We start from the raw sequence: 18,477 nt of genomic DNA, 5'->3' as shown, positions 1-18,477 counted from the left end.
GTAGACTTAGACCAGTTCCTTTAAAACTGAATGGTTTCAGGGTGGTCATGAACTCAATAACTTCAAATTTCATTACAGTCCCAGTGGGGCAGGAGAGCCTTGTATAGATGCATGTGATTATTACATTTGGAGCTGGAGAGTCTGTTCCTAAGGAACTTAATTTCTATTTACTTAACTAGGAAGTATTTCAAGAAAATCAGCATTTTCCAGTGCAATTAGGGGCTCACAATTGAAATGAATGCCTATACGGCCATTCGCTAATTGATTAAACAAAACTATTATTGATAGCCATTGTCTGGTGCTCATACTTATTAATGTTTTAAATATGATTAACTCTAACTTTTAATGAGAGATGTGGCTATTTGATTTCCATGGAGATTAATAATATTATACAGATCCTATGAGTCACAATGAATTTCAGCTCCTTAGTTTATTATCTATCTTGCCAATGCAAGAAGTAGGAACTAAAGTTTGACCTCAGAGATTTTTTCCACATGTAGCCTATGAAAGATTTTTTTCTAAAAATGTTCGTCAAAAATATTAAGTGAAAATTTTCAAACTGATTTTTTTTCCTAAAGTCCAAAGACCTACTTCTATTCACAGCACAAGAGTGTGGCCAGGGCCGGCTTTCTCCACTCAGGCCCACCATGTGCTTCAACCCTGAACGGCAGGGACCATCTCTGTGGGCAAAAGGGGATAGTTCAGCTTCTGCCACCCCCAGGACTTTGCTGAGATGGTCTCCAAGAGGGAATGGGGGTGCCTGCGCACACCGGTTATGGTGGGGTGGCTCTTGTGATGTGGATACCTGTCCTCCTAGGGACTGCATTGAGACCACCCACTCATTTCACAGAGGCACTAAATAGCCATCAGATGGGAAAGACCCAGCGCTGGCAGGATTGGAACTGGGGGCATAGGTAGAGGGTGAAATTAGGATTCTGATATTTCACCAAATCTAAGTCAGTTTCACTGTAGTTGTTAGTGAGGGCATCAGTGCAATGCCGCCATGACTGAGAAGTCGATGCAGCAGGGAATGGCTTTAGTTGTAGAAAACAACAATTTCCATTATGTGTTTCTCTTAAAAAAAAAAAAAAAATGCTGATTTTTGTCGGTTTAAGATCTAAGCCTTTTAGAGCAAGGACTGTCTGTGATGTGTGTCTATAGAGCTCGGTGTGCCGCTGATCTCAGTTGAGGCCTCTAAGCACTACGGTAATGTACTACTAAAAACAACCTATTCTCTCCAGGGAAAATTAAAAAAAAAAACAAAACAACCAATCAAAAAAACCCCACAAACTTTAGCCAAAATTTGACCTGACAGTTTCCCTTTACATTTTCATCATGAGTAAATTAATTTTGCTTTGCTTGAAAGTGATCAAAGAGGAATATACCTGGTCTGCAATTAACAATTTTGGTTTAGTTTCCACACAATCAGAGCCTCAGCAATGACAGACTAACCAGAAACAAAAATTGCTGCAATGTATGTCCTGTGTATCTCTCTAATGAAGTGTGTGTGCTAATTGCACTCCCTAAAGTCTTCGTAAAATGTTGCTGCTGTATTTGCAAACAAACTTTTTTTTTTCCTTGAAGGCTGACTGGCAATCAGTTCACTTATTCAACAGTAAGAAATGTTTAAGCATTGGCAGATGATGCATCTTTAAAGTCAAGGTTAACAGGCTGTGTGGGTTTTTCTAGTGTGCGTTGAATAATTAATTTGCCTTGTTTCTAGTTTTATTTCTATGTGTAATGCTAACCCGCAGAAGTTTGAATCATTCATAGGCTGCATTCTCCACGTCAAAGCTGCAGATGTCATGGGAGCAATGACTGTAAGGGTACAGTCTTTCAGCTTCTCTCAATCATTTCTAGTTGCAGGAGGAGTAAATATTCAAGAGATGATCTCAGACAAAACATGAAATCCTTGGATAGTTGGTAAAATTTCCACACCGTGTTTATCAGCCTGACTTCCGTTAGTCAGAAGGTCCCTTGTTGTTTCTGTTACTCATCAGCCTTGTAGATCTTTTTCCTCATGGACTTCTGTTTGTTACCTAGCGATGTACACAGGGGAGAGGTGGGAGTATTTATGCTGATAACATTGTATTGCAGTTCAAATCAAAAACACATTTTAGTGTTTAATTTTTACATTGGATTTCTTGGCATATGTGTATGGGGTTTTTTTTGTGAATATGCAGTTGGAAATGAATCAATAGCTTTTCAGGTGCCAAATTTGCAGTCGGATCCACAGAGACGCACTGCAGTTAGTTAGTTAGAAGTTCCCAAGAGGTGCAGGGGTCTGCCCATATGGATTTGATTTCAGGATTGGGGTCTAGAATGCCCCTTGGCATGGCCAACGAGCCTTCCAAATGCAGAATGATGACAGGATGCTCCAGAAGACTGGAGGATGTTGTTTAAAAACAGATAGTAAATTTGATACGCTGCTCCCTGCACTAGCTGTCAGACTCTTGGGTGGAATTGAAAGGTCCAAGTCACCACTGCCTATTCACAGCCCAAACTTGCTACCTTCTAGTTCCCACGTGGACACATTTCTAGTCTACCACACAAACTTTGGTTGTTGCAAGTGCTGGAACTTATTAACACCAGGATGAACTAGAGGCAGAGTATTCTTGGTAGCCGGCCCAGACCACGGAGCTAGTTGGAAATATAGAATGACCTTGGCTGCATTGAGTAGTGAAAAGTTGTTTGTATACAATTCCTTTCCATTCACAAGACTCTGAAACCTGGGACTCTTAGCATAGTTGTTTGTACAAGTGTAGGGTAATGTCTTGTCTTTATACTTCTAATATCCCTTTTGAAACCATTTAACATACACCCAGATACCATGTCAATGGAATGCAATAAAAAACTTGATCGATGCCTTTAGAAATCTGTAGATTGCCGCTTGTTAACCGTGCTCAAAAGCGTGTACATTTAATAGCTTTAGCAATATCAGACATTGTCTTTTAGTACTTAAGGGAAGTGTGCCAATTTTGATCTGTTCGTATTCTTCCAAAGCTAGGACAGATGGATTCATGAAGCCTGAACAAACTGGCTCCAAACATAAAGGTTCATAAAAAACCCGTTATGCATCCACCCACCTCTGCCCCACTATATGACTCCCTCAAAGTAGAAGGAAATAAGAGGAAGGTGCTGGGTTGATGGTTTGAGGGCTTAACTGAATTTCCAGACTGTACACCTTTTACCCAGTGTCATTGTTTCAAGGTGAGGTAGAGGACTGTGTCCCATATCCCAGGTTGGATACCCTTTCTCTTCATTTGCTCCTGTTTGTCTCCTCCCATCTAAACTGACTCTTGACCTGCCTACCCAGTGCTGTGCTGACACAACAGTCAGTAGCTGATGATGCAACATTCTGCTCTTTCCTCCCACCCTGCCCCAATGCAATCAAGGAACCAAGAAATTACTACCAGCTGAAATGGCAATTGGATACAGCACCCAAGGTAACACTCACTCGAGCCAAATGAATACATGCGCCTAGGATACATGCTGCACCACATCTTTGTTTGCAAAATGCGGGGCTCCTGAGTGTGCTGGGGGTATGCAATTGATCAGGTGGGTATTTGAATTTCATGCTGGATGAAAGGGACAAGAACGACTGACCTGGAAAAAGAAATACTATATCTTATCTGCCGAGCAGCTTCGGTTTGGGTAGAGCAGTCGATGGGTCTCCATCCTGACCTGGTGGAGCTCATTGACAGGATGAGAAGAGCAGTTCTTTGCTCATTCAATCCTAAATTCCTCTGGGGAGATTTTCAGTCTAATCACCAACTAGACTGGCCCTTGAGAGACCTGGATTCTATTCCTACTGCTACTGACCTGGTGTGCAACCTTGGGGATGTCACTTTGCCTCCTTTTCCCTTCCCTCTCTGTCTGTCTTGTTCATTTAGATTGTAAGGTCTTTTGGGCGGGGACTGTGTCTCTGGCTGTCTTTGTACATCACCTAGCACAATGAGGCCCTAATATCAGCTCGACTCCCTGGGTGCCACAGTAATAATGGAGACACAAACTGAGGCTTGAGTTAATTTTGAATTGGATTCCCATTTTAAAGCAGACACCTGGGCCAAATTTAAGCCAGTGATTTACAGGAGAAACTGTTCCACCTGTCATTGTCATCCAGCGACCACACCCACAAAGGAAAGCCAACGGCCAATACTAGGAATTGAAGAAACGCTGTTTTTTGGGTTTTTTTACTCTTTCTGAAGAGCAGCCATGGTTTCAGGGCATCTGCTGCCTTGTGATCAATGGGATCTCTGTTGAAAGGCCTCTTCATACGCCGACTTCCCACTATCTGGTGTGTGCATGGGACAGTGGTGTTGAGAGCAGCCTGCCACAAGTCTCTCTCAAGGCATTGAAGAGCAGGCAAGAATGGCCAGCTGCCAATGGCTTCCAAATGGAAAAAAACGGAGCAAATAGTCTCATGTTCGTGGAACAGCATGTACAAATTTGCAGTTAAAATAGTCAGTAAAATAGTCTGTATTTTTTCCCGTCAGACAGACAAGTGAAATGATGATCGACTTTAGAATGGTATCGGTCAGGGATCAGGTTTGTTTTATAATAGATTCTGGGAGAGTACGAGCCAAGTTCTGCCCACTCCTGACCCACTCTCAGTAGATCATGCCAGCCTTCACAATAGGGTCACCCCTCTCCTTCCTTAGGCACTTTGATCAGCAGTGAAATAGTTAGGTGAGGGGATTGCACTATTAGGCTACAGGGTTTAAATGACCTTGAAATGAGCTAGGAGTGGCAGCTGATTCTCCTTAGAACAGGAGTTTTCAAACTAAGGGTTGGAAGGTTATTACATGAGGGGTCACGAGCTGTCAGCCTCCACCCCAAAACTCACTTTGCCTCTTGCATTTATAATGGTGTTAAATTAAAAACACTTTTTTATATATTTATAAGGGGGGGTCACGCTCAGAGACTTGCTCTGTGAAAGGGGTCACCAGTACAAAAGTTTGAGCGCCACTGCTTAGAATGATTGTTTGAAGGCTCGGGGGGCTGTCTACATGAGTCTCTGCCCTAAAATTTCAACAGGTGCAGCTCTACTGGTGATGGCAACCCTGCAGCCTCGCATGGTGGCACCTTCACTAGTGTCCCACCACTACTGCTGCTGGAGGTAGCACGGGGGTGATAAGCTCTTGAGACAATGGCCAGTGTTGCCAGCGCTGGGCAGACATGAGTGTATACTCCGACTGGCTGAATGGTTTTTCTTTGCAGCCTCAAAGACTAGAGGCTAAACTTCTTTTGAAAAAGGCCTGAGCTATGCCGTATAAAGGAAGAACATTGGTTCACCAATCCACCACTGGATTGGTAGTTTAACACCCGATTTAACGTAGCTTTCAATAAAAGGCAAAGGGTAAGAGGTAATCTATTGTGCATCACTCAAAAGTTGTCTAGATGTGTCCTTTAAATCCAGATCTAAGTTTTGCAAATGGCCCCTAATATTCTGAAGCTTTGGGCATGCTTACATTTTGCAGTTGAGGCCCAGCATTAGTTCAAATGTAATATTTGAGTCTTGTGTATAGCTTTAAATCAACCATTAGTGCAATAGAAATTTGTGAGGTGGGGTGTGTGTGTGTGGGGGGTACTCTTGGGTTTTAATTGTCTAGGAAAGAAAAAATGTATAAGATTGAGGAACAGTCAAGATATGCCAGCTGTGTGTTCATTGTAGAAAGAAGCACCTCTCACTGCGTGTTAAATTACAAGGGTTGTAGATCGTGACTCTTGTTCTGCTGTGCTTGAGAATTCAGTTGAATTCCTGTCATCAGGAACGGCTCCTCCTTCTAACTTTGCATATTACTACAGGAGGGAGTTGGGATTTTTCCATCAAGGGGAAGGAATCTTCTGAAGGCAAAATTGCAGGGTGCTATTGAACCTTTGTGGCTGGATCAGAGGGTGCTGTTACTGAGGTGGGGCATTTAAGGCATTTTGCAATTGTATCTTCTCTTGCACTTAAGGATGTGCATGAATAGGAATTAATATGGTGCTGTTATCAGCTCTGTTTCAGAACATGTACATCATGGACATTCGCATGATGTACAAGTTGCTTCAAGACATCAGTGGTCCTGAATCCTGGTGAGACACGGTCATGAACCCTGCTGCTAGTAGCAGGTGGTGGTGTACAATGCCCAGCTAGTTGGAGAGTGGGTGGGAGAATTGAGATGAATGGGCTACTGTTCTAGATAAGCTCTTGTACTACGGTGATGAGCTGAGTGCCTTCCACTCATGCACACATTGATGTGACTAACCTCACAGAATTATAGAAATGTGGGACTGGCAGGGACCTCGAGAGGTCATCTAGTCCCGTCCCCGGCACTCAAAGTAGGACTATGTAATAACTAGACTATTCCTGACCAGTGCTTGTCTAACCTGTTCTTAAAAACTTCCAATAACAGAAATACACAACCTCTGTGGGCAATTTATTACAGTGCTTAATGACACTGACAGTTAGGAGTTTTTCCTAATGTCCAACCTAAACCACCCTTGCTGCAATTTACTTGCTCATTGCTGCTTCTCATATTCTCAGAGGTTAACAAGAATAATTTTTCATTCTCCTCCTTGTAACAACCTTTTATGTACTTGAAAACTGTTGTGTCCCCCCTCAATCTTCTCTTCTTCCGACTAAACACAATTTTTCAATCTTCCCTCATAGGTCATGTTTTCTAGACCTTTAATAATTTTTGTTGCTCTCCTCTGGACTTTCTTCAATTTGCCCACATCTTTCCTGTAATGGGGTGCCCAGAACTGGACATAATACTCCAGTTGAGGCCTAATCATCATGGAGTAGAGCGGAAGAATTACTACTTGTGTCTTGCTTACAACACTCCTGCTAATACATCCCAGAATGATGTTCATTTTTTTCCCCAACAGTATTATGCTGAATCTTTTAATTTGTGATCCGCTATGATCCCCAAATTCTAATGATCCCTTTCCACAGTACTCCTTCCCAGGCAGTCATTTCCCTTTTTGTGTGTGCAGTTGATTTCTCCTTCCTAAGTGGAGTACTTTGGATTTGTCCTTATTGAATTTCATCCTATTTACTTCAGACCATTTCTCCAATTTGTCCAGATCATTTTGAATTTTAATCCTATCCTCCAAACACTTGCAACCCCGCCCATCTTGGTATTGTCTGCAAATTTAATAAGTGTACTCTCTGCCATTGTCTAAATCATAAATGAAGATATTGAACGGAACCAGACCCAGGATCAATCCCTAAGGGACCCCACTTGATCTGCCCTTCCAGCTTGACTGGACCTCTGATAACTAAGGCTAAGATTTTTGTGTCAGATATTTTTAGTAAAGTTAACCGACAATAAAGTTTATCGTCCATGATTTTTACTAAAAATATCCATTACAAAATGGGGAGCTGTGGGGCGCCTGGCTTGGAGCTCTGGGGGCCCCATCACTCAGGGGGGTTGGAGCTCCAAGGTCCCTTTACTCCATGGCTCTAAGCTATGGGGTCCCCTGCTGCCAGAGGCTGGGAGCTGTGGGGGCCAGCCAGGAGCCATGGAGGTCCCCCTTGCCCATGGCCACTCAGAGCCTCCCAGCCCTGCGGCGATGAGGAGCTGCACGGTACCCTGTGCTTGCAGTAGGCTGGAGCTGCGGGGAGTTCCAGGGTCCCCCCTGCCACCCACAAGGCCCCGCTACGTTGGGTAGCATGGGTACCCTGCAGCTCCTGGCTGCCCCAGATGGCGGCAGGACCCTGTGGATCGTTCTCTTAAAACATCCTCTCAATGTGCAGCGGCTGTCAAAGAAGTGAACAGAATGTTAGGAATCATTAAAAAAGAGAGAGATAAGATAAGAAAATATCATATGAGCTGAACTCTTGGAGGTCTTCAGAAGTCACAAATTCTGTGACTTCCACTACCTCTGTGATAAAATCGTAGCCTTACTGATAACTATAGACTCCAAAGTACCTCATGGAACTAGGTCCTAAAAGACCCAAAGACCCATCCCAGGATGTACTGGTCTCCATTACTTGAGAATAACTTCTTAAGGAGGTGGGAGGAGTTCCTGGGACAATATGTTCGTATAATGGAAATGGATATAAAGCCTGTGTGCGTGAGTATTTTGATTTGGGAATTTTTTTGATGAAGTGTCTTCCTGTCAGAAAATGCCACTACGAGCAGGAAAGGTCCCACCACAGAATAGCCTCATGGCTAGAGCAGACTCCCAGCTTCAAGTCCTGCCTGCTTTGGAGCAGCCACTTTAACCTGGATCTCCCACATGGCAGGTGAGCGCCCTAGGCATGAGGCTATTTGTTATTGGGGGCTCAGTTGGAGGGAGGGGGCACTCCATTTTTTGTGAAATTCTAAAAGGTCTCCTTTTTGTTCCGCATCAGAATGAAAACAATTTCTGAAACCTCCCTGTTTCACCAACTGGAAATTATTTTCCAGCCTATGCTACCCATGGCCCTGCACGTCACTTGTCTTGGATTGCAAGCTCTTTGGGGCAAAGATCATGTATTTTGTATGTCTCTTGAATGGCATCTAATGCTATGGGGCCTTGATCCTGGTCTGAGGCGTCTTGGTGCCAAACGTATGGGAGTGCCTCCGCACAGCATGCTGGATGTGTTCCAAACCTGTCAGATGGGCCAGTCCCTTCTCAAGGAAGGTCTTGTTTAAGGACAGGCAGACATGTAGAGAGACATTTAGAGGAAGGAGAACAGGCAGCTTGTACCCAAAACAACATTCTGTAAGCAGCACAGCAGGAGGCGGCCTGTAAGAAAGGGTTAAATTCCACCAAAGGAGGTGACCTTGTGGATGAGCTCTCAGAGTCCAGGACCAGGCTTGGAGGCCACATGGTAGAAAGCCCAGTGGTGATTGTGAGAGCTGATGACAAATGGGCAAGAAATAACCCTTGTGTCCAATCTGAAATGGTCTGGACTCTGTGCCCCATCCCTGGGGACATATAAAAACCTCTGGCAATCTGGAGTGGGTAGAAACCATTATTTGGGTTGAAGTGGCAGCTACTGCTAGTTCCTGTGTTATCTGCCTGGATTATGGCTCTAAACAGCTGCTGGGACCTGTACAGAGAGATTTAATATGAGGATTGAGATGCCAGGTGTATGAAAGAAAAGGGAGGCACATTGCTGAAGTGGACTGTGCTAATATGCTGCTTGCACTGTGTGTCTAAAGTCTGGCAGGCTTGAAACTCTGGCTGTGTGGCACGATGTGTAATCCATGGAAGGGGGTAATTTCCCCCAACCTAGGATTAGCCTGACTTTAAATAAAAAGCATCAGCATCCTGTTCTCTCCGTGCTATCTTTAACTCTGTGCTATCATGTGAGTAAGGGGGATCCAGTGAATATACTGTACATAGAATTTCAGATAGCCTTTGACAAGGACCCTCACCAAAGGCTCTTAAGCAAAGTAAGCTGTCCTGAGATAAGAGAGAAGGTTCTCTCATGGATTGGTAACTGCCTAAAAGATAGGAAACAAAGGGTAGGAATAAATGGTCCGTTTTCAGAATGGAGAGAGGTAAATAGTGGTGTCCCGCGGGACTCTGTACTGGGACCAGTCCTATTCAACATATTCATAAATGATCTGGAAAAAGGGGTAAAATAGTGAGGTGGCAAAATTTGCAGATGGTACAAAACTACTCACAATAGTGAAGTCCCAAGCAGACTTCAAAGAACTACAAAAGGATCTCTCAACTGGGTGACTGGGCAACAAAATGGCAGATGACAGTCAATAAATGTAGAGTAATCCACATTGGAAAACATAATCCCAACTATGCGTATAAAATGATGGGGTCTAAATTAGCTGTTACCACTCAATAAAGAGATCTTGGAGTCATTGTGGATCGTTCTCTTAAAACATCCTCTCAATGTGCAGCGGCTGTCAAAGAAGTGAACAGAATGTTAGGAATCATTAAGAAAGAGAGAGATAATAAGATATCATATTGCCTCTATATAAATCCATAGTACACCCACATCTTGAATACTGCATGCAGATGTGATCACCCCATCTCAAAAGAGATGTACTGGAATTGGAAAAGGTACAGAAAAGGGCAACAAAAATTATTAGAGGTATGGAACAGCTTCCATATGAGGAAAGATTAATAAAACTGGGACTTTGCAGCTTGGAAAAGAGAGGACTAAGGGGGGATATGATGGAGGTCTATAAAATCATGACTGGCTTGGAGAAAGTGAACAAGGAAGTGTTATTTACTCCTCCTCATAACACAAGAACTAGGGGCCACCAAATGAAATTAATAGGCAGCAGGTTTCAAACAAAAGGAAGTATTTTTTTTTTTTCCACACAGCGCACAGTCAGATTTTGGAACTCCTAGCCAGACGATGTTGTGAACACCAAGGCTATAACAGGGTTCAAAATAGAACTAGATAAGCTCATGGAGGATAGGTCCATCAATGGCTGTTAGCCAGAATGGGCAGGGATGGTGTCCCTATCCTCTGTTTGCCAGAAGCTGGGAATGGGCGACGGGGGATGGATCACTTCGTGATTACCTGTTCTGTTCATTCCCTCTGGGGCACCTGGCATTGGCCACTGTCGGAAGACAAGATGCTGGGCTAGATGGACCTGCTGTCTCCAATACCAGTGGAGGTGCCAAACACTGGACACTCCACTGGAAATGTCCAGAACTGAACACATGGGATCCAGGGTGAAAGGAAGCACAGCAGTTACGGGATGGGGAGTTCTCTAGGTGTAACCCTGCCTGTTTGGTCTGGCACTCTGTCCCCTCTGGTGGCACCTAGATCATCTAGAGAAGAGGTCCCTGAACTGTGTGATATGCCCCCCTTAGGGGGGCACAGAGGAACGTGGGGGGGGGGGGGCTGGGCCAGCCCCATTGAGGGGTGGGGAGGAAGCACCACCCAGCCCTGCTCCGCTCCCAGCTCTGCTCTGGCTGTGGTCCCGGGTCCTGGCCCGGCCCCCAGCCTCGGCTTTGACTGCAGCCGAGTTGTGGCTCTGACCTCTTACCCCTGTCAATGTGCTCCCCCCCCCTCCCCGAGAGCTGCTCCTGGTACCGGCTCGGGTGTGTGTGTGTGGACATTGGTAAGGGGGGGGGCATGACCCTGAAAAGTTTGGAGACCACTGATCTAGAGATTGAGTCTGCTACACCCTCAGCTATGAGCCATGTGGCTTTTAGCTCCTGGAGCAGACAATCATACACTAAGCTAAGGTCCCAGGTTCGATCCTACCCACCAATGACCAGGATCTGTTGGCCTTACATAAAGATTTACTGTCCCCATAGAAAATACTCAAATGTGAGTGAGGGGGATTGGTATGAGGTGTGGGAAGGGAATGGAGAGCACCACAATTCCTACCACCAAACAGTAGTTGTGTCCAATATGCCAGGTTTCCAAGAGTCCATGTCAATTGTGCAGGCAGTAAATCATAGGTTCCCTTTTGCTAATGCTGATTTTTGTAATAGTAAAATCCATTGGATAACTAAGGATGTCAGCTACAGATCTCAGCTGAGATGAAAGCAAGTGTATAAATAATAAACAATAGCTTTGTGACATACGACACTGATTCTATGCCATGTTAGTTACAGAATGTTTCTCAAGATATGCAGTGGAACTCAGCAGAACACATTGCCTGAGTTCCCATGGGTTTCTGGGTGGAGGAGGCTAGGAGGGACAGGGAAAAGTAGCCCTTTAAGTGTGTCACGGTAATGGTAGTTGAGTATATGCAACTTTTTGGGCACTTAATGCGTAAATCCTTTTTGGGGAGAGAATGGGTGTCTGTGATGGGAAGGGCCCTCAGCTAGCTGCAAGGCCCTGGCAGCACCATTCAAAGCACTGGTTGGAGTGGATTGGGAGGGACATGCAGTGCACTCCTGAGAACGCTGCCTCTCTGACTCCCCAGTGTAGGAAGCAAGAGACCGCCTCAAACCCGAACTTGGCTTGCTTTCCAGACACCACTAAATACTTGGGGCCAGATCCGCATCTTTAGTTCCATTTTCAGTCGAGTGACGTAGGCTTGTACCAGCTGAGGATCTGGACCTTAATATTAAAATATAAAGCGATTTAATTGTCCAGGCTGTGAGTAGTGCAAAAAGTAAACAGTAGTCTTATTGACTTGTCATCACTTCATTCAGTGTAGTGTCAGCACCACAAGTAGACATTTTTCAAATATAAACTTTAACAGAGTTTGACAGTTTGCCCAAGATCCTGGCAAAGCTGGGAATACAACCCAGGAATCCTGATGACCATTCTCCAGTTCCTACTACGAACCACGTTCCGCTGCCGCCATTTCCATCCATTTTAAAAGATCTCTGATGTCACACCTTCCCTCTCTTCTCTCTTTTCAGGGCGCTCCCACGGCCTGATGGATTTCTGATAGCGTGCTACTGAAGAGCTGGAAAGAGCATGGTTAAACACCAACCACTACAGTACTACGAGCCGCAGTTGTGTTTGTCATGCCTGACTGGGATCTATGGCTGCCGTTGGAAACGGTACCAGCGGTCACATGATGACACCACAAAGGTTGGTAATGGATTGTCTCCTCCCCTATGCCTCCCTTGTTCATATTAATTTTTTGAATGGATAGTCAGGCATAGAGCACCTGGAGGCTGGCCTTGCATGTGAAATTAGGCTTCAGTTTAAAAAAGTGCTCTCAATAGCTCTGGTGCTATGCAGCCTGGCTGCTTTATATGTTACTGAAGTGAAGAATAGAAATTACTGGCCCCAATGTCCTTGGGATTTCTTTGAGTTAAAGGCTGCATGCGTTTTTAACTAAAACCATTAGCATTCCTCACCCTTTGTTGCTGTGGCAGAAGAGGATGTGTGTATCCCTGTTTTCAGTCTTCAGGCTTGTGAATTACATGGCCCTTGTCAGCTTGTCAGGATGGCGGCTCTGGCGCCCACGAACCCCCCGGGCCTGCTGCGGGGACCCAGCGCGCAGGCTGTGCGCGCCCAGCCCCTGGCCAGTTGCTTCTGGGCTGGCTGCCCAGCTGGTGCAATCCCGTGGGCTGCCCCGGAGTGGGGGCAGCAGGTCCCAGCGCCCCCATCCCGGTCGGGTCCCGCAGGGGAACCAACGGGGCTGGGCTGCTGATGCCTCCGCCGTGGGATTGCACCAGCTGGGCAGCCAGCCCAGACGCGACTGGCCAGGGGCTGGATGCAGCGTGCGCGCTGCTGGGTCCCAGCAGCAGGCCCGGGTTCGGGCCCAGGCGCCAAAGCCGCAGGCGCCGAGTGCCATGTGCTTGGCCACTTCCTCCCCCCACAGCAGTGGGAGCTGCAGCAGCGGCAGCTCCCGAGTCCTGCTGCCCAGGTGGGGAGAACAGCCGCCGCCTTGCCCCGCGGGCTGCCCCCTACTCTCCCTCCAGGTACCGTGCCCGAGTCCTGCCTTCTCGGGGCCAGGTCGGACTCACACTCACCCCGGCCCTGTGCTCCTCTGCGTCTCCTGGGCACGGCGTGCTTGGCAAGAGGGGGGGATTTGGGGAGGGAGCCAATGGGGCAGTGAGGGGGTGGGGATTTGGGGAGGGATCCAATGGGGGAAGGTGGGGGCGGAGTCGGGGCGGAGTAGGGCGCGAGCCCTTCCGGGCTCCGGAGCCTTTGCTTGTTTGTCCAGTGTCCTGACCTAACACTGGTCGGGACGCGGGACAAACAAGCAAATATCGGGACAGTCCCGATAATATCAGGACGTCTGGTCACCCTAGGTGAGAGGATTCTGTCTGGGACAATCTGGGTGCAGGCAGCTCAGTGGGGGGGTCTAGGTGTGGAGGGGATCTGGATGCACAGAGGCTCGTTGGGGGTGGGGGGCAGGTGCAAGGGACTCTGCAGGGGCTTCCAGGTGAAAGTGGTTGGGTCTCAGCCGAAGGGTATGGGTGTGGGGGTCTCACAGGGCGGTCTGGGTGCTGGGGGAGTGGGGCTTGGTGGGGAGTGGGTCTGGGTGCAGCTAGTTGGGGGTCAGTGGTGGAGGGGTCTGGATGTGGGGCCTCAGGGTTGTCCGGGGGTGAGGCTCATCAGGGTGGGGGGTTAAATGCAGGGAGCTCAGTGGGGGGTGGTCTGGGTGCAGGGATGGAGCTCTGGAGGCAGGGGATCTGGGTGCAGGGCAGCTCCTGATGGTAGGGGTTGAGGTTCAGTGGGGTGGGGTTCGGGTATGGAGGGCTGGGGGGGGGGGTTCTGAGTGTACAGGGTGAGGCTTGGCAGGGATATTTGGGTATGTGCGTGCACAGATACATGGGGCTTGGGTGGATGGGGGAGCAGCTCCCTGTACAGTGACCCCTCCCCCAACAGTTCAGGAGTGATGGGGGCAGGAAGCTGGAGAGGATATTGAGCTTCCTGCAGCTGGGGGAGGTTTCTGGGTATGGGACTTAAAACTGATCCTGGCTCAGGGCAGGAGCCACTGGCTGGGGTGTCTCCAGCCCTGCAGTGATTTACCTCTCCGTCTGCTCCAGGTGCCTGAAACAATGTACCTGTGCAGCTAGGGAGTGGTGCCTGACTGCTCTGGCAGCTTCCCTGTCAGAAAGTCATTTTTCTGCGGGGGAACATGAATTCTGTGCACAGGCAGTGCCAATTCCCCCAGGAGTAATCTCTCTGCCTCCATTAGTTACCTCCTTTGTGCAATGAGGGATGATAATACCAATCTTCTTCATTAAGGGTATGTCTACATCTACAATTTTGCAGCGCTGGTTGTTACAGCTGTATTAGTATAGGGCCAGCGCTGCAGAGTGGCCACACTTACAGCAACCAGCGCTGCAAGTGGTGTTAGATGTGGCCACACTGCAGTGCTGTTGGGCGGCTTCAAGGGGGGTTCGGGGAACGGGAGAGCAAACCGGGGAAGGAGACCAGCTTCCCCACGGTTTGCTCTCGCGTTCCCCGAACCCCCCTGCAAACCGCAGGGAAGGAGACCTGCTTGCACAGGGGTTCGGGGAACGGGAGAGCAAACCGGGGAAGGAGACCAGCTTCCCCGCGGTTTGCTCTCGCGTTCCCCGAACCCCCCTGCAAACTGCAGGGAAGGAGACCTGCTTGCTCGGGGGTTCGGGGAACGCGAGAGCAAACTGCAGGGAAGGAGACCTGCTTGCACGGGGGTTCGGGGAACGCGAGAGCAAACCGCAGGGAAGGAGACCTGCTTGCTCGGGGGTTCGGGGAACGCGAGAGCAAACCGCAGGGAAGGAGACCTGCTTGCTCGGGGGTTCGGGGAACGCGAGAGCAAACCAGGGAAGGAGACCTGCTTGATTACCAGAGAGGCTTCCTCAGGTATGCTGGGATACCTGCTTATTCCACGGTGGTCAAGAAAAGCGCTGGTAAGTGTCTACACTTGATTACCAGCGCTGGATCACCAGCGCTGGATCCTCTACACCCGAGACAAAACGGGAGTACGACCAGCGCTGCAAACAGGGAGTTGCAGCGCTGGTGATGCCCTGCAGATGTGTACACCTCCTAAGTTGCAGCGCTGTAACCCCCTCACCAGCGCTGCAACTTTGTGATGTAGACAAGCCCTAAGTTCTTTGAGATCTATTGATAAGAGTGACATATTCATAATGTTTTATTTATTATTAGCATCCTCAGTCTTGGGTACTTCAAACCTCAAGTGCATTTTTGCTTTCTGGAGCGGCCAGCTCTGAGATGCATACCACAGACAGTGCTGAGTTTCTTCAGTTAGGCTGCGGAAGGTGTTGAGTGGTTTCATTGTTCTTGGAGGAAAGCAGAACAGTGAGCACTAGCTGGGACTGAACAGGCTATGGAAACCAGACTATTCCCTTGTTACAGAGGGGATTTCCAGCCCTACCAGGGTGGAGGTTAGGTATTTTGACAGAGGTATGTGGTGAAGCTTATACTGCTGCTAGTGCTGCACCTGTTTTATGGATAAAGAAAATCTCGAACTGTCCATGTGGCACCTTCATGAGCACTAAATCCACTTGCAGCAAAGTGTGAAAAGTCTGAATGCTTGTACGTTACAAATGCCTCTTTATTCCAACTCTCTGGACAGCACTAAATATATCTTACTCCTTAGATCAGGTATTGTTGCATCGCTCATTTCACCATTGTACAGTTTCTAGTACATACTACTTCAAAAACAAATCTACACTGGGCCTAAAAAAAGCTTTGAACAAACTGATATGCTCAACTCCTCCCCTCTAGGAGATCTTGTTTGTTTCTCAGTGCTCAGAGTTTTGCTGTAGCAACTGTTGTTAAAAGCATTTAAAACATGACCAGGAAACTGGGTCAGAATGTTGAGAAATACAGTGTTAAGTAGAACTACTACACTGGACTAAAAGGCTTTTGCCAAAATGCTTGATTATGAATTGTGTCCAGTGGCGGAGTAGAGTTAAGTTAGCTGTTCACACCCTTTAAGAAGGGCTTTAAAAATAGAGAAACCTATTAGCTAGAACGCGAAATTTAGTAGCTAAAGATTGGTAGTAAGGATACTGTTCAAGAGAGAGGGGGTACACGCAGTCCTAATTTTCAAGTGAAACTCGCTCTGTCTTGCACTCATCTTGGTTTTGTTGCCATAAATTGTCATCCACAAGATTGAATCATGATTCTACAGTTATGCTGAAGAAATGTAATACACGGTGTAAAGCTGTTTGCACTAGACTTTTTACGTCCTCCCACATGGGCATCAGTTCTCTGAGAGGTAAGAGAGGTGTTGGCAACCTTAACTGCACTGCATGGTTCAGCTAATTTTGCTCTGCTTGTCCGTACAGAGTCTCAGAGCTTGAAGTAGTGAGCAAGAAGGGAAAGAGTTAGTGAGTTAAACAAAGTTAGGTAGGACCAGACTAAACTGAGATTCTGAGAGGCCTTATTTGTAGTCTTCCTGAAAATCCTGTACTATTGTAGAAGAAAATAAATAGACAGATGTTAATGCCTAGAATGAAGCATTGTCACAACACTTAAAAATAAATAAAAAGTAGAGGCTGGTGTACCTCCCTGCTTTTGATTTGGTTCTTGAGTATTTTTTCCTAGGCTTTGTTCTTGCATCCTCTCTGTCCATTCTTCCTCAGCTTTCATTCCTCTTCCTGCCATAGGGCATCCATGTGGCACAGAGAACAGATATACCTACCAATGTGTGCACATAAGCAGAGCTGGACTGGAACCTTTTGATTTTCAGCTTCAAAAAGAGACGTCTCAGTCACGTTAGCAAAAAGAAACCTCCTGCAGGTTGTGGCGGTGAAAGTGGCAGGTACCTTTATCTGCTGGGTGGACCTTTCACCAGAGGGTGATGGGACACAGGCTTCCCGTACATCACACCATGCCAAGTTGCTGTCAGAGAGCACTCGAGTATCAGGAATACAGAAATAATTTGGAAGTGGTAATCTGCTCCCTGAAGCATTAGAATAGTTTTTCTTTCGTGCTGGTACCTTGCTCTGCAAGTAGCTCCTCTGACTTTAATTGCATCACCTGAGGAGCAGGATGTTACTGATGCTGAGTAAGGGTAGGAGAACCTGTTCCTGAATATTTAAACATACGAAGTAATGACTGAATTTGCCCTAAATCTGTTTAATCACTGAAATTTTGTGCAGGTGGGTGGATGTGAACCAAAGCTCAAATAGTGGATATTACTTGGGCATTTGCTACTAAGGTGATGGTGGTCCAGAGCTAAGGAGTAGTCCTAGTACAGTGAACTCTAACTATTGATTTGATGTTCTGGGTGCCCAGACTCCTTGACGCCATGGGCATTTTTGGCAACTAGCCAGGATTCCAAAGCCTTGCACTTAATTAAGGATAGCAATGTACATATGTTAATCATTTCAAAACAATGTACATCCAACTATGACATTTGTCTGTGCCTGTATCCTCATTGCCTGATGAGTAAAAAATTATTCGGTACGGCTGCCCTCTATGAAAATCTGTAGTTGGTGCAGTTCTGTCCTTGCCCTGTAGTTGCAAGGAGACAGCGGCTGCTGGTGGCAGTTACACCCTCAGCTACGCTTAGGACTCTCCTCTGTTTTCAGTATAAATTATTGTGTGGTGGTTGGGGTACTGCTAAGCTGTGCCCACGCTCACAGAGAGCAGCATTCAACAATCGGAATCAGACTACCTGCTGCGTCCACCTTCGACCGTGTTTAAACGGTAGCCATATTGATATGGACAATGAACTCAGTCACTGTAGCAAGGTGCATTTGACACTTTGTTGTACTCTAAAACCACCATGGATTGCTGCATGGGACGGTGAAGTCTACTTACCCTGTGCAGACAAGCAGAAAAACAGCTTTCAACAGCAGTTGTGGGAGGGAGTGCCATTGTGAAATGCAGCCTGCTTGGCTGGTGTGGATACAGGCCGGAAGGCTAGAACACCCTGGAGATCTCCAGTGAAGTCCATGTGGATCGAGTTCCTAGTGAAGAGCCAAGGTTTTAAAGTCACCTTCCCCCACCCTTATAACTTATAACAATACAGCTCAGGCTTCCTGCTGTGTGGAAGATTTATATGAAAATGAGAATTTTAATTGTAAGCTTGAGTGCTACATTTTTGTTAGAGAGCGGCATGAAATTGTAATCGTCTCTTACCCTTCTATAACCTTTTGAAGGAAAAAAGGCCGCATGCATCTTGCACATTTGATTTC

General features: G+C 46.8%; 1 protein-coding gene across 1 annotated transcript in view; it reads left to right on the top strand.

Moving 5' to 3' along the window:
• GDPD5 (glycerophosphodiester phosphodiesterase domain containing 5) overlaps positions 1–18,477 on the top strand; it is a 347,993-nt gene that overhangs the window by 114,809 nt on the left and 214,707 nt on the right. Inside the window, exon 3 of the mRNA XM_050930540.1 lies at positions 12,280–12,454. Within this exon, the coding sequence (XP_050786497.1) occupies positions 12,338–12,454 (117 nt within the window). The 5' untranslated portion in view covers positions 12,280–12,337. The remainder of the gene's footprint in view (positions 1–12,279; positions 12,455–18,477) is intronic.

Source organism: Gopherus flavomarginatus, chromosome 1 (assembly GCF_025201925.1).
Source record: "Gopherus flavomarginatus isolate rGopFla2 chromosome 1, rGopFla2.mat.asm, whole genome shotgun sequence".
NCBI classification, from domain to species: Eukaryota; Metazoa; Chordata; order Testudines; family Testudinidae; genus Gopherus; species Gopherus flavomarginatus.
This window is presented reverse-complemented; position numbering and strand designations above follow the sequence as displayed.